Consider the following 15988-nt stretch of genomic DNA (forward strand, 5'->3'; position numbering starts at 1 on the left):
AGATGCGCTTAATTTCTGTGATTCAAAGCTGTATTTTCAGCAGCCATTTCTCCAGTCTTCAGTGTCACGATCCTTCAGAAATCTTTTTTTGGTGGTAAAAAAATAAAAACATTTCTTCTTATTAATGTTGAAAACAGCTTTTCCTGCTTAATATTTTTGTGGAAAGTCTGATACAGTACCATTCAAAAGTTTGGGGTAAGTAAAACATACTTTTATTCTTCAAGGAGGCTTTAAATTGATCAAAAGTCACAGTATCACTGTATCAGTTTCTACAGAAATATTAAGCAGCAAAAACTGATTTGAACTTTAATAAAGCTGATGATTAATGATTTCATAAAGATCATATGACACTGAGGAGTTAAGTTATGGCTGCTGAAAATTCAGCTTTGCGATCACAGGGATAAATAACATTTTAAAATGTATTAAAATAGAAAACAGTTATTTAAATAATAATAATAATAATTCACAATATTACGTTTTTTTTTTACTATTCATTAAATAGATTCAGACCTGCATTCATATGACTTCTTAAAAAAACAAAAAAATATTCCAAACATTTGTAACAGTTTAATGCCAATTTAATAGCTATATGCCAATGCAAGTTTCAAAACTGTAACAATAACCGATGCAAATAATGTTGAATCAGTAAGAATCAGTGGTTTTATTTCTTTTATTTAAAAAATTAAAATTAAAGTGCTTTTATGTACAATATAATAAAAACAACATAATACAAAAAATACATTTCACAACATTTGTTTTTCTTTACATTGGCAGCAAAATGTACAAATACACCTACCTTTACATTAAAGTTTACAAGACATTAACTTACAATAGGTCAGAGCATCTTTGTGCACCAATATAAAGAATGTATCTGAGTACTGAAGAGTGTAGCAGAGCGCTAACAGTCCAGTAACTCTTATGTCTGAGTCAGTTCAGGACTGAAATATGTAACTTTATGACAATCTATAGGTGACTAAATCTACCATTTGTAGGTAGCAGCTGATGTACAGTGAAGTTTTCACATTATCTACTCTGTAAAACGGCACGCTAGTAATAATAATCAGATGATGTACTAAAAAACAAGCAAATTTGCTTACATTTTAAATGTGATTTTGAATGTGATTTTCGAACAGAGGTCTGAGCATATGTAAAACAGTTATATCATTTTTACAAATACATAGTTTTTTTCTTTTTTTTGTGCTTTAAATATAGTCTGTAAGTGTTTTTTGTGTGTGAATATATATATATATATTAGGGGACCTCTGTAGATATTCATTAGCACAGTGGAGACATAGCCTTGCAGTGGACTGTTGCACAGACGACCATTCAATATACAGTGGTTTGCGACTTTACATGTACTAGATAATTCTACTGTGTAGTCCACCAGATCAGACATGCATGCCAGGTTTGCTTTTTGCACACGTGTTTGAGTCACAAAAAGGCTACAACATTACATTTACTTTCCCGCATACCCTTTGAGTCACAAAATCTAGCTCGGAGGCATTAACAAAATTCAACTAGTACTTGCTACAGCAATGTCAAGAGAATATTAATTCCCAGACACTTTCATTTGAGCCATTTCCACATTCTGTGCAAATAAAATAGAACAAAAGAAAAAAAAAAAAAAAAAAAATGTATTTGTAACGCATTCGGGTATAAAAAAAAAAAAAAAAAAAAAAAGCAGCGTCAAAAACATTTAAAGCAATTCTCTACCTCCCCTTACAAATACAGTTATACAACGTTGTGATCAATGTCATGGTCCATCAGATCATGTTAAAGTAAATGTCCTGTTTTCAAACATTCAGCACAAATTTAAATAATACAGTTTTTCGATTGAAAGAATAATTTTGGAACACGTTCAATCAATACATAAGTACATTCATAATACAGATGTCTATGTGATCTTTAAAGATCAATGGCAATCAAATATTACACATTTGGGTGGTGCAATATACACTGCTTGTCTTTGGGAATTTTACTGGAAATATGTTGACACTGGAAATAGACATTTAAAAAATATATATTTTGTGTGTGTGTGTGTGTGTGTTATTAATATACATTTTTACATGGATCCTTATGTATTCTATAGTAGTAACTTACATTTGTGTCTTATTTTGTGGTTTCCATCCCATTGCTGTGCAGCAACCAAGTACTGTACTTTTTCTTTTTTCTTTTTTTTTGATCCAGTATGACACTCTTGGCAGCTGACAATTTATAACTGACTTTTTTATATACATATATGTCATTGCTCCCACACAAAAACATCTGTTAGCCTGATTTGACTTAAGGTGTTACAGTGAACATGGCACTTTTTCATGAAAAAAAAAAAATCTGCTGGTCACTTTACACTCTTCGCCGGCATTGATCTCATAGCTTAGCGCAAATTTGGCATGTAAAGTCTTAGCCACAAGTTTTCATTCTGTCCGACCGGAAATTCATCATTCGAATTTACAACATGGCAAGAACGGTGTGAAATCTGAACAAGGTACACTTTTGAGTCAAGAGAACAGAGCTCTTGACAGATCCAAAGAGATCTGAAATGGTTCATTAAAATCACAACAACCAATTTGAATCAGTAAACAATCTCAAGACAAGACATTCGGTCACTTCCATTGACTGTATAATGCACTATACTTCGAAGGACAGTTAAGCTGCCACTGAAAATTCTGTCATCATTTACTCACTCTCATGTTGTTCTAAACATGTGTGACCTTCTTTCTTCTGGGGAGCACAAATAGAGGTATTGTATTTTGAAGAATGTTTCTGCTGTTTTTGTCTAAGTGGGGCCCAAAACAAGACTGGAAACCACTGACTTCCATTTGACATTTGGAGGGGGAGTAAAAGATGGCAGAATTTTCATTTGTGCATGAACTATCACTTTAAATCAGTGGTTCTCAACAGGGGCCTCGAAATGACTTCAAACTATTAAAAATAAGACAAATTAAATATTAATTTTAAAAAACTTTGTCTTTGAAGCAATAGAATCCTTTAAACTTAGATATATGAGAATTCAAGTGGATAAGTCATGGGATCCTCTAATTATATTCTGGACTATGGGGGGCTGTGGAGTCAAAAAGGCTGAGAACCACTGGTTTAAATGGTCTATTATTGGTAGCAACTGATTTTGGTTGGGGGTATAAGGAACATAGAGTTATTCAAATTCCTGCATCTTCAGAATGTAATTTGTGCCCTGGACATACTTACAGTATTGCTAACATGCCTTCTTTGGAGTTCTCTCCACACTGAAACCCCACGGTGGGCTCTCCATATGCCTCAAACTTATTTGCATACCTTAACGTGTGTACCTCTGAGAAGCGGTGTAGAATACTGAGGTCGTGGCATCACTTAGTGTACTAGGACATCCGTGTGCTGTTAGCTCTCTACAAGATGCTTCTCCTTAATGTGATTTGCATAGTATGCCTACTATGTGCTGAGGTCATGATGATATACTGCGCAAAGGTTTTGCATATATCATCAAAGGTTTTGATGCACCACTATGCCTTATATTGTGTTGAAATGTCAGCTAATCATCTCACATCAGGCACTAAGTTTGGCAGAGACTCTATTGTAGACTAAAGTTAGAATTTTCGTTTTCCCGTTCACAGGACGACCAACTCTACACGGCAGACCGAGGGATGAGATAGGAGCATGACCGGTTAGTGGACCCTGAGGGCATCGTATTGCTTTCACACAGATGCCACCAGACATTTTTGGACGGACCGGGTGGGACGGCCAGATCGGCATGTCTCACAATGCCCGCTATTATTTTTCAAAGTGTACTCTAGGCCTTGTGTCCCGCTCAGCGTGGCTCTGGGTGTTTCACAGACTTGGCAGTGACTGAGAAATGTGAACAGATCACCAAGACAAAATGAGAGGAGACGAAGTGCAAAATAAAACCCAGTGATGGTACGCTTCCAGTCATTTTCAGTCTGTCCCTCACTTGGTGCCGTTCAGTTCAGAGGCCACTTTTTTTTAACAGTCATCCCAAACAGAATTAAACGATGGAGTCTTTGATCTCCGAGCCCAGTCGCACTCGAGGCCGCGGACAAGTCGGCGAGATCTCAACGTGGCTCTCTTTTAAGTTCAAGGGTCTCTTTTCGGATTCGGAGAAGCTCTTGCTGTTCTCGGGTGAGGAGCACTCGTGGGTGGGAGTGCTGCAGATGTACTTATCATTGAGCGTCTGGTAGCCCTTGTGGTCAGACACTGAGGGCGGGATGTTGTTGCCATTTAATGGAAGGCTTTCCGTGTGCTTCCCTGGAATTCGCGGTTTCTTCTGTTGCATGTTGGGGCACTCGCCTTCCTTCAGCATGGACTTCATCCTGCCTCGGTTCCTGTACGCCACGAACAGTGAAAGGACCACCAGGGAGAACACGAGTAAGGCACACACAACGATCAGCTCATTCCAGTATGTTTTGGTTTTCTGCGGCGACCGTGTTTCCCCGGGTAGAATAATCGCTTCCCCTTGGGGTACCAACTGCGTTCGGGAATGTCCAGTCAGGGTGGTGCTTTCGTGCTCCACTTTGACGCAATAATTGGCCAGAAGTTGTCGGTAGCCACCTTCTTCTGACCAACATTGGTAGATCTCCTCCTTGTCCACTTGGGCTACAACCACCAGCCCGCCGTCAGGACTAGGGTAGACAAAACGCTCAGCGGTATGACTGTATTCCCATCGCCTTTCAGCCAAGTTGGATCGCAGCTTGCAGGGAAGAACCGTAAATATGTTGGCTGGTATTTGTACCACATGGCATGGTGGAACACCTGTGGGTTAGATGGTCTAATTAGTTACTAATACATCAAACATTTATCTCACATATTAGCAAAGCACCATCCAACCACTTCAAGTACTTACAGTCTATCAGAGCGCATTGCCAGAGGCGCTTTATGCGTTTGGTCATGCCATATGCCACAATGCTTTTGTAAACGTAACAGCTTGTCTTAACCTCATGCACTCTACAGCACTTTGTGGTTTGTTGGAAATAAGTTCTTCAAATATTGATTAATATGGGGCTTAAATATTGTAAAACTTCACTGTAACTCACGTGGTGGAGTTGGTTTTGCAGAACGAGGGTTAGCGATTGTTATTTTGCACACTGCAGTGTCGGCGTCATCAACATCTTGTTGCCAGTGGCTATAAAAGAAAAGAGCAGGGGTAACAGGAAAATTCAATTCATCCGTTCAAGTGTGGGGTCAGTAGGTAATGTTACAGAAGATTTCTAATTCAAATAGTGTTCCTGTAGCTCAACTGGCAAGGTTGGGGGTTCGATTCCCCGGGAACACATGATATGTAAAAAATTGATAGCCTGAATGCACTGTAAGTCGCTTTGGATAAAAGCGTCTACCAAATGCATAAATGTATTTATTTAAATAAATGTTGTACTTTTGTAAAATTTTGTACAAATTATGTCATAGAGAGCATCCTTGCAAACCCTCATGAATGTGTGTCAAGGTCAACAAGTCAACAAGTACATTATCCCATACGTCAACAGGCCTTAAGGAAAATATTTGAAAGATATTTTTTTACTTTACGGTTACACCACAGTGTACTGTAGTAGTCATTCATTTGTGTTTTTCTGAAACAAATCTACATGTTAATGGTTTATATGTGTGTTTTAATTCAGGTTTAGACTTCTTATAAGGATTGAAGTGCAACAGTTTGATGCTAGAGCAGGTATTTGAAATGTACTAACCTCTTAGTTGGCGCGTGTTTGATATTTGAACACTGCTTCCCTGTCCAGGCGCAGTAAGGATCTCTAGACAGCAAACACTCTCCACAGCTCTGGTAGTTGGAGCAGTTGGCAAGAGGGATTTCAACCAGCCCAGAATAGCTGGACACAAACAACAGTCCCTGTTGGAAATCCAAACACAACAGAAATAAGACACCTTCTCAGGATGTCCACTCCTTAGGCCAACCTATCTACAGATAGATCCAGTGTAGAGAGATGCTCGGTATGCATACAGTAAATGCTAATACATGATAATTGCACTGACAAAGGTAATAAGCCTTTTTAAAGTAGTTCCCGTGGTGTAACACATAGGCTGAATGATAGACTTAGTAGTATACAAACAGAGCAGACACTGTTTGTTTCCCATCTGTTCACAGTTCTTTAGAGAGGAAACATGGATGCAATTATCTCCCTTCCAGGCCTCACTATCTCAGTGGCTGAAGGGTCCCTTTGCCTGCCATGCTGTCATTTCACTAATGCATCATGTTCTCCAGTGTGCATAACAAATGCAAATAGGATGAGTTGAAGAGTAAAATAAAGTACCTTCTCATCATCCAATTCGATGTGCTGTACAGACTGATGCTCGGGGAAAATCTCCAGCTCTTCAATGATATACATCTTGTCGTTAACGTTGATGGCTTTGTGAATTTTGCCATCATCTGAAACATAACACAAGTGATGTGAGATTATGTACTCAAGGGCCTGGGCCATTTTTGTTAACAGGTAGCATAACATTAAGTATGCTGCCAGCTGTGACGAGTGGAAAGTGGCTTTAGTAACAAAATGGGAAACTGATCCTAACTTACTGGTAAATGAAGTAAGACAATTTTTTTTATTTATGTTAAAAGTGTATAAGCCAAAAAGATTTATGTATAAATCTTTTTGTCATATGTAATTCAAATCTGTGTGTGAAGTTATGTTGCTTGATATTAAGGTTTGATTTTCCAAATCTAAAATCCCTTGTAGTTAAATCCTAATGGGGATTGGGACAAGAATGTTAAATGGCTTTAATGCAGGTATAGTATAAAAACAGATTTGCCTCGGTGCACTAAAAAATTAAATTAAATTAAATTAAACAAATCTGATCTCGACCTGGCACAGTTTAACTTGAGTCTGTATTAGGTCAAGCCTAGTCTAGATTTACTGAGATTGCTTTGCATGTGTGTATGGTGGTCTAAGACCTCACCTGTGCCGATGAAGAGCACATCGTATGTCTTGTGAAGAGCCTGTACTCGGTGCACTGCGAGCTGCGTGTAGCGCACGTTTCGTTTGAGCAGCAGAGGCTGGCTGCGGATCATGCTATCCATGAGGAAGTGGTCCTTCACAAAGTTCAGCACTTTATCAGGCATGTGCAGGGAGGAGGAGATCCCTTGGTCGCGGGCCGTGTTAGTGATGCACTGCAGGAAGATGGAAAACGATGCCTCAGAAACACTGTGCAATACCTCTATCGCTCTTTTTCTAACTGCAGTCAGTGATATTTGGTGAGTGGCAGCCAAAAATCGATGCAACTTTCAACACAAACACCAATGTGAAAGCGTGTTTGAAAAGATCTTGTACTGAACTCACGGTCAAACAATCATTTTTCTAGATGCGGTCTGAGAATTAAACTTGGTAGCTAGAACTTGCATGTGAAATTCTTATTACAACTGATCACCAATATACAAGATGCTCTATGTAAGTCACAATGAAATCAAAATAGACCTTTCTTATTTTTTATGCAGTGTTTATTAGAAATGATTTATCTTTTTTTCCCTTTTTTTAATGTTCACATTAATGTCAACTGTGATGTCACTATTAAAATCACACTAAAGAAAACACAAAACTTACCGCTCCAGGTCTGGGTTCCGGAACCGGATGGTTGTAGGTGTACCACTGCTGCGTCTCGCGATTAACTTCCCGGTAACGTCCATTAAACGCCTCTTCGACCTGGTCCATGGTGAACGCACATACAGCTGAGCTGCCTGACGCACCTTTGTACCTGCACACACAAGCACAACAATCATTACAATCGAAATGCATAATCGCCAAACACAGATGACCACACCATAAAATAACAATCTCAAAGACACACACCTCAAAAAAAATTTGCCTGCACACAAAATGCAATGCAGTGCATCTAATTTAACCTCAGAAATAACAGATGTGTAGGCGGACACAAGAGGGAGGCTATTCTAAGCATCTTCAGTCTCGCTGACATCTCCTGCCTGTCCCTGTATCTTTATCCCCTATGTTAATGCACTCAATCAATACCCACAACTCCTACGCTGAGCACCACAAAAGCAGTCTGGATGAGTGCCAGGCAGGTTTCAATAAAAGAACTAAAAGACAAATGTCTTTTTCTAAAAGGTTTAAGTTTACAAAGGAACACAAACATAGCCACAACTATACACACTATATTATCTGTATACTAAATGGATTTTCAGGTGCTATAGTGTAGGCTGATACATTACCATTGTGAGGTGAAGACTCCATAAAACACAGTACTCTTCCAGGCCTCCTTGCTGGGGGTCAGTACAAACATGTCCTGGATGATGTTGAAAGGGAACCCATCATCAGGCAGTGAACACAGGAGCTGGGCTTTCAGAAAGGTTGTCCATTTCTTCTGAAGGACCCTCTCTCCACCTTTATCACCCTGTGGAAATACATACAAATCATTTTGTAATGAAACGGCCATAAATGTGAATGTAAAGTGAAGAGGGCATTTGCTAAGACTTGTTCTGAACTCTTCTGACCATGAGAAGGAACTAGCAGCTGGAAGGAACTTCTTTATGTACCAAGAGCATGTAACACTCCAAAGAGAACGGAAAAACTTAAATCGCATCATATGACCTCCTTAATCTATAACTGACTTGACTTGAATGCTTTCATTCCATTTATTATACAAAAAAAGTACCCTAAAAATAAACCAAATATTGGTTTGAAAACAAAGAGCCGAAATGATCTAAAGAGAAAAAGACAAAAATGAAGGGAGGTTGGATAATAAACCTTATGACACAGGTAAAGAAGAAACCCATGCCATGAATCAACTAAATATTTTTGTTTTTCAAAGCAGCTTTATATTAGTCTCAACCCTCGCTTAAGCAGAACTTCATACCGAACAGTTGAACAAACAAATGGGAAATAAAAATCAATTTATTTGAAATAAAATCAAAATACAAGAACAGAAAGAGACATTGGGCAGAGAGCAGAGAAACAGACAAATGTGAAGTACAAATGGCCTGAACGACAGCCAGAGGTACGTAAAGCAGAGGTCCCAAAAGCACTATACTTATTCACTCATCTCAGCTGCTCTCCAAAGAAAATGAGCTTTCCTCTAATTATAATATTATTGTAATCCAGCACGCTGGACAACGCCTTCCTCTACCAGCAGGACGGCAACAACACATTCCAATAAAATATTTTAAAGGGAAACTCCCACCCATCATTGCCCAGCAGAGAGTTTAGATCTTTGAACAGCTGAAGGTTGAGTTAAGGGCAGTTCATAAAAAGAACGATTACTATAAAGACAACTGTTAGCACAGACACCAATGCATGGTAATGTTCTGTTTATTCAAAGTTTGCGCACAGTTTTGACGTCTGCGGTTTTAAATGCTCGAGCTCGATGTTGAATGGTTTTATCATTCATCAGCTAGAAAAAATATATAAAAATACTGTTCCTCTTGTTTTTATCGTTCTAGCTATGTATAGGTGTGAACATCCCTGTTCTCATAAAATTAGAATGATTCTTTAAACTTTATCATCATAGTATGTTTGAAAGGGCCTTTACCCTTTACACAATAATCCATTCAAGTACTTGAACCATCAAAATAATGCAGTATAATTTTTTTTTAATTTTCTTTTATGACCGATTATTTCTACTTAATGTAAACATACAGATAAAATTACATATACATTTATATAAAATTAGTTTTATATATATGTGTGTGTGTGTGTGTGCACATTTAAAAACTTTGCTCAGAAGGAACTGAGTTGCCACAGACGCAGCAGATTCAACATATGCAATTCATTTTAAATTTGAAATCAAAGGATTACAGCTTCTGCTGCTCATTGTCTCATTGTCATTCTGAGTGTAAATGATAGGGTACGCTTTCAAATGCAAACCCCAGGCGCTATTCAAAAAGAATCTTAAAACAATAAGGAACTGTTTCAGTACATAAGCGGATAGTATGACATGCGTCACAGTTTCCACTGGAATATGACATGGCCATCAGTGCAGAAGTGCACCAATATCCAAATTATAGTGACACGTGATTGGAGTAAAAATAAAAAAAGAGAAGAAACCAAAATATAGAGAGTGCAGTGGAATTGAATTCATTCTCAGACTTCAAAAGCAAGTTGAGAAGGCAAATGAATCTCGCAGATTTTTCACTCCGCTCATGCACCATTCAGACCAGTCAAGGTCAGTGCTTTAACCCAACTGGCAATGCAGAGACTTTCTTAAGATTCAGATCACTCCTTGTGCACAAATGGCCTGCTTTGAGACGGTGGGCATAAGCAAAGGAAATTCAATTTCAGAAAAGTCCAAGATCTGATAGGAAAGGGCTCGCACATCAGCCTATAAGTGTGTCTTTGTTGCGTGTCACATCACAGAATGCATTACAATTAAATCTACCAATGGTGTTTGCAGCAGTCATCACATTTGTTTACTATATGACAGGAGATAAGGCATGATACCAAGAAAATGCAGTTTATAAACATAATAATTTCAGCCCCTTCCCATCCTCATGGCTGGGCTCCAGTGGTTCTGGCAGAAGGAATATGGGGCATTCTAGAAATGGAACCTGGGATAATGTTTAAGGTACTGGATGCAAATAAGCAGGCCACGTTTCCCTGGCCTAGTAACCATTTCACTGCCAGGAGACATTTCATGGGGCCTGTGTGATAATCCACATTACAAGGCAGGGAGACAGGAGAGCATAAACCTTCAAAACTGAAACCATTAGTTAATTATGCTTAGTGAAGCTGGTTTAAAAAGCCTTTTTAAATGAGCCACATGGCAATCACTGAATTTTTCTATTCATCACTGTTTGAAAATGCCAAGTGGTCAAGCATAGCACCGTTAACTCCTGGTGGTAGATGCCATAACTACACTTCTATCACGACCACTATCGTCAAAATGATTGACACTTTGCAAACAGTTTGGGTTGGCGGTATGGTTCTGTTCTGGGTAAAAGCTCCCTGCTCATCCATGCAGGCTGTCGCGAATGCGCAGGGAGAGCACCAATAACCCCCTAGGGTAAGCAGAACAGAACCAAATGCAGATATCATTAATGTTCTTAAATACATTTTAATGCAATAACATTATTAAAGATACATATGACTGTTACTTTGTGCTTTCTAAATTATTAAACGACACACATTATTAAATTGATTATTTATGAGCTCTTTTCCCTGTTTAGAGTTTGGCACTTTGTACATATGATACCAATGGCCATTTAGTGTGTTTCCTGCGGATCCAGTCACATAGCATTTGCAGCTCAAATGATTGGCTAGAAAATACTCCAATGTATCCATAGGATAGTTTTCTCCAGGGAGTATTTCTCTTTAGAGGAACTGTGAGGAATGTGTGTGTTTTGTATGTAATGTGCATTTTCAGCAGCTCGTCAACTTGACGGATGAATGCTAATATTTGCTGAGCAGTGATAAGAATTTGAGGTGGACCATAAAAAAGGGAGTGTTCTACAATAAAGAATGCATCTTTGTACCACAAACCTTCTAATCTCTTTGAACCTCTCTCACCTCGGTGTGACAGATAAAAACTATCATGTAGTCCATAGCACATGCACACACTTATGCACCATTGCTAACATGCACAAACATACTGGCATCTATTTCTTTGCATTTCATAGGGGGAGGTGGAGGAGGGTATAAATGTTCTGTCTGTACATGTATGTAGGGAAATAGCCCTAATCTAACCACCTTCAACACTGTGTTTATGCCAAACTGTCCCTCACCTTACACACGCGAGCGATGCGTGACACAATGGTGTTGTCAAAGAAATCGAACTCCTTTCCCGCTTCACTGAAGAAGAAGTAAATCTTATCATCATCGCCAACTATGTTGCCTTTGGGCAAACTCTCCTGAATATAAGCTGAGCCCACAAAAGCAGGGTCTGTGGGAGACATAAAAACAAGTGTCAATCCATGCCATGGAACATAAACAGAGACAGCAGTGTTTGTAAGTAATGTGGACTTTGTGTTTCAAATATAGCCACTGGTCCACCTGAAACCCCTTTTACATGCTAATCTTTAGTTGTAATTACTGAGAGAAATCTTTTGTTACACTATCAGTGTGCTTCGTATTGATTTTGAATATGTATCTTTCATCTACTTTGCCTCATACTGAAAAATATTAAGCTATTACTTAGTACTCTTTAGTAAAGTGACAAGGGTTCACCTTTGTAAACTGACACATTCTCTCTCTCTCTCTCTCTCTCTCTCTCTCTCTCTCTCTCTGTAGTCTTCCTTTACATGAATAATTCTCTGCTGTGCCAAAATTGCCTCTCAGTGGTAAGTTCAAGGGAGATGAGTCCATAAAGATAACAGAATGGGGGGAATTGTGCCCACTGATAGAGCAAATTACTTCCATGCTGTTTGCACTATTGTAGTGCCTGAATTAATTAAAGGAATAGTTCAACAAACATTTTAATTGTGGTCATTTACTCTCCATCATGTTGTTACAAACCTGTATTGCTTTTTTATTTAATTTATTTTTATTTTAATCTTCTAATCCTTTTTAAACCAGTTTTGTTAATTAAAAATAAAACTTAATAATAATAAAAAATACAAATATTAGATAAAAACTTAAAAGTTATAAATGTTGCCTTGGCAAGTTAAATAAATGATCAAAACTAAAACTTAAAGAAATAATTAATTAAAGCAATAATGAAAAATAAAAACGACAAAAGAAATATGACAAAATAATACAAAACTTTCACAAAACAAACTAAAAATGAAAACTAATTAAAATACATACTATAATAGTATATAAATAACACAACAAAAATCACATCATTGACTCAAACATCCATTTTTATGGCTTTACATGTGCAATAATAGTACAACGTTAATTGTACTTGGCAAAAAAAACTTTGTTGTGTGTGGTACAATTTACAATAAACTGAATTCATGTAAAATGAAGATATGGTTGCTTCATTATCTAAACATTTATGGCTATTTCAGCTTGTATTGAGTTAACTGTGTACCTTTTTTCTACACACTGGTAGAGTAACATTAGATACAGGTATATAGAGCTGAAAATATATTCCATTCAGACAAATGTATTTTAAGTCACTTTTCACAATAAATATTTTTCCTAAGAAGTTTTATTGTAGTAAGGGTCAATGGTCATGAAAACTTCCTAAAAGACGTTAGCACCTGGTCAAACTGAATTGTGGCAAGTGTTTAATGTGCACGTGCTGCAATTGTCAGTGAATATTTCCTATTAAGAGCAGGATGGTGGTGAGTGTGGCTTTTACCTTGAAGCCAGTTCAGTGAGTTTTCAGTCTTTAACGCTGTGCCCTGGCCAAGGCTTTTGTAAATGATGGGCTCATTCCCTTGGAAGTTACTGACTGTGCCGGCATACAGTTCTCCATCTGTAAAACCATCATTTCAAACCAACAGATATTAAAAAAGCAAGTCAGAAATGAGTGTTGCACAAATTACACCATATTTTTGTAGGACATACCGGCCATGATGGCCGTAGACTTGTATTCAGGGTTGAAAGGACACCGGCTACGACCATCTTCGGTGACTATTTCTCCCATCTCATTGCGCACCAGGGAAAAATCAGATGTGTTCTGGAGGAAAAAAAAAGACACAGATTCTTATAATGACAGCGAACACTGTGTCTTGTATCAACTGTCCTGATGGCTTACTGCCTGTGTTGCTCTAAACAATTATTTATGTCTCTTATTTTTCTGAACAGAACGTCATGTTATTGCAATAAGTCCGGAGAGATAGTAAGAACCGATAAAGATTATGTTTAGAAGGAGATGCAGCTGTACACACTGGTTATTTTTTGTTTGTGTCTTTATAAGGGCATAAATGTAAAATATACATCTGCAAAACCATTTCAGGGGACAGTTGTCATAGAATCAACTCATGTAGGCAAGGTACACTATCCTAAAGCTGCAATTTTAGTGTTCGGTGTAGACCCCTCGGATGCACAGACCGATCCAGGCATAGTCTCTGGAGTGAAGGGTCTAAGTAAAGTGCAGGGCCATAATAATTTCTCATCCGAGCAGCATCTACCCTTAGGGAGAGAGCGGAAGAGTGTATTTCTGAGGACATTTTGATTGACTGAGTAAATTACATGGATAATTAATTCCTCCCCTGCAGCATGTTAAAAGCATGGAGGGAGGGGGTGAAATCCTGCAAGAGGACAGAACAAAATGAAACACAGTACTTACGATGTATGCGCAGACAGGGCTGAAAGCATACGTTCCACACACGTACAGGTGAGTGCTGTTCACACGCAGTAAGATCTTGATGTAATTGAAGCAGTCAGTCTGGAGTCAGAAAGAGGAAAAAGGAAATGCATAAGAGAAGGAGAAACAGATAACAATTTAAGACTTAACACATGGATGTGACAGTTACTAAAGTGCAGGGCCTTGAAGAACCCCAACATTTTATGATCCCCTTGCATTTGACCTTGTTCATGTCATAAAAAGTCAGCTATGTATTTTCATGAATATGAAATGTAATAAGTAAATAATGACAGATTTTACTTTTTGGGTGAACGTATGGTTTTCGTGCAAATGCATTTTCAAATAGACAAAACTAATACACAAAAACAGTTGAATGTTAAATAAAGGCGAATGCTCAAAGCAAGCATCAGGTTGTGTGCACAAATGTTGTCTGGCTGGGCCTCACAACTTGTTTTCACATCGCTAGGTTTGATCTAAATCCTCTGTAATAGTCTGGGAGAGGTTTCTGGCAGCTGTGTGTCATCGGTATCAAGCAACAGCAGTTATTACTGTGTCTTCATCAGGGTCCCAACATCCACCCAAACCTGGCTCCTAAAACAAATCAATCTGGCAGCAAATTAGGCATGCAGATTATTAATCTAATAACAGCCTTTATGCAGTGTCAAGCTTTCAGGGAAATTACAGTGTGGACGTGTCAAGGCAGTAATTTGCCCTACGAACTGAAAGATGAGTGATGGGCAGGTTCTCCGATTCAAATTTAGCACAGTCATATTGCAAATATCTATTTTAGAGACCCACTTCTTACTGGAGTTATACGAATCAACAAGGAACTTCATGCTGAAATATACAGACATCTCTCCACTTAATATCTCATTCACTCACCTGTAAATCTTTCCCTTTGAAACTGCACTGTTCTCTCTTTATCTGTGGTGTGCTCCATGTTAACTGAAAAAGTGAAAATTGCAAGCTGCAGTTACATTGAAGTGTGCATTTAAAGACGATGCATTAACATGGACATATAGGCCTATAGTGAGTCACAGTGAGTTGGCTGTAACACACTGCACTCTCGCCGCTCTTTAACGCTCAGAATGAATCAAGCAACACAGAATCCTTGCAGTGAACTGCGAAAGTCTATTTTTGACTTAAAAAGTTAATTTGTTGAAAAGTAAAATGGAGTAATACCCTGCAAAAACACAATAGCGGGAAGTGGGACAACTGGTAAAGTAGGACGCGCACAATAAATGGAAACTAAAGCTTCAAAAAGGAAACAAAAGACCAATAAAAGTATCGGAAAGTTGGTCTTTACTGACTTTTGCACTATATTTCAAGTATTCTGGAGTCATAGGATTGTTTTGTGTGATGAATGAATGAAATTTAACGCATTATTCATTGCACCAATGATACAGATGACAAATTGTCCCCCACCTGTATTCACTCTTATGTGTACAAAACGTATGGTTGTGCTTAAGTGTTGTCTATGCCCAACATTAATGATATTCCACTCTCGTTTACTAATGCACTATTACAGACTAATGCACGTGCTTATACATCCTCCAAAATAAACCACACAGACATACTCACATTACGCTGCAGCTGTGTTCTGCTGATATCGCTGATATTGAGTGCGAAGAGAGTCTCTCGAGCACCAACGTACAGCATGTTATCCTCTTTACTGAGGAGCAGAGAGGTGTAATTGAAGACTCTGTCGGGTGAAAATCTCTTGGCCGACCTCTCGTTTGCATCTGTGAGCAGATATGGAAAAAAGAGAGGAGAGAGGTAAGAATGTGAGCAAAACCGAGCCAAAAAGATTTAATACTGGAGATGTGATAAATGTGGA

The 15988-nt window shown here is 38.3% G+C and overlaps 1 protein-coding gene across 2 annotated transcripts in view; it reads right to left on the reverse strand.

Annotated features, from left to right (window-relative positions):
- Positions 1-656: 656 nt before the first annotated feature.
- Positions 657-15988, reverse strand: part of LOC113061620 (semaphorin-4B-like) — a 61297-nt gene continuing 45965 nt past the window's right edge. For both annotated transcript variants that reach the window (XM_026230901.1, XM_026230900.1), the window contains exons 3-15: positions 15733-15893; positions 15034-15096; positions 14134-14232; positions 13410-13521; positions 13201-13317; positions 11678-11835; positions 8174-8355; positions 7551-7701; positions 6910-7120; positions 6267-6382; positions 5688-5845; positions 5040-5128; positions 657-4758 (exon numbers count right to left, since the gene is read on the reverse strand). In XM_026230901.1, the coding sequence (XP_026086686.1) occupies positions 3995-4758; positions 5040-5128; positions 5688-5845; positions 6267-6382; positions 6910-7120; positions 7551-7701; positions 8174-8355; positions 11678-11835; positions 13201-13317; positions 13410-13521; positions 14134-14232; positions 15034-15096; positions 15733-15893 (2381 nt within the window). In that variant the 3' untranslated portion in view covers positions 657-3994. The remainder of the gene's footprint in view (positions 4759-5039; positions 5129-5687; positions 5846-6266; positions 6383-6909; positions 7121-7550; positions 7702-8173; positions 8356-11677; positions 11836-13200; positions 13318-13409; positions 13522-14133; positions 14233-15033; positions 15097-15732; positions 15894-15988) is intronic.

Source organism: Carassius auratus, chromosome 43 (assembly GCF_003368295.1).
Source record: "Carassius auratus strain Wakin chromosome 43, ASM336829v1, whole genome shotgun sequence".
Taxonomy (NCBI): Eukaryota; Metazoa; Chordata; class Actinopteri; order Cypriniformes; family Cyprinidae; genus Carassius; species Carassius auratus.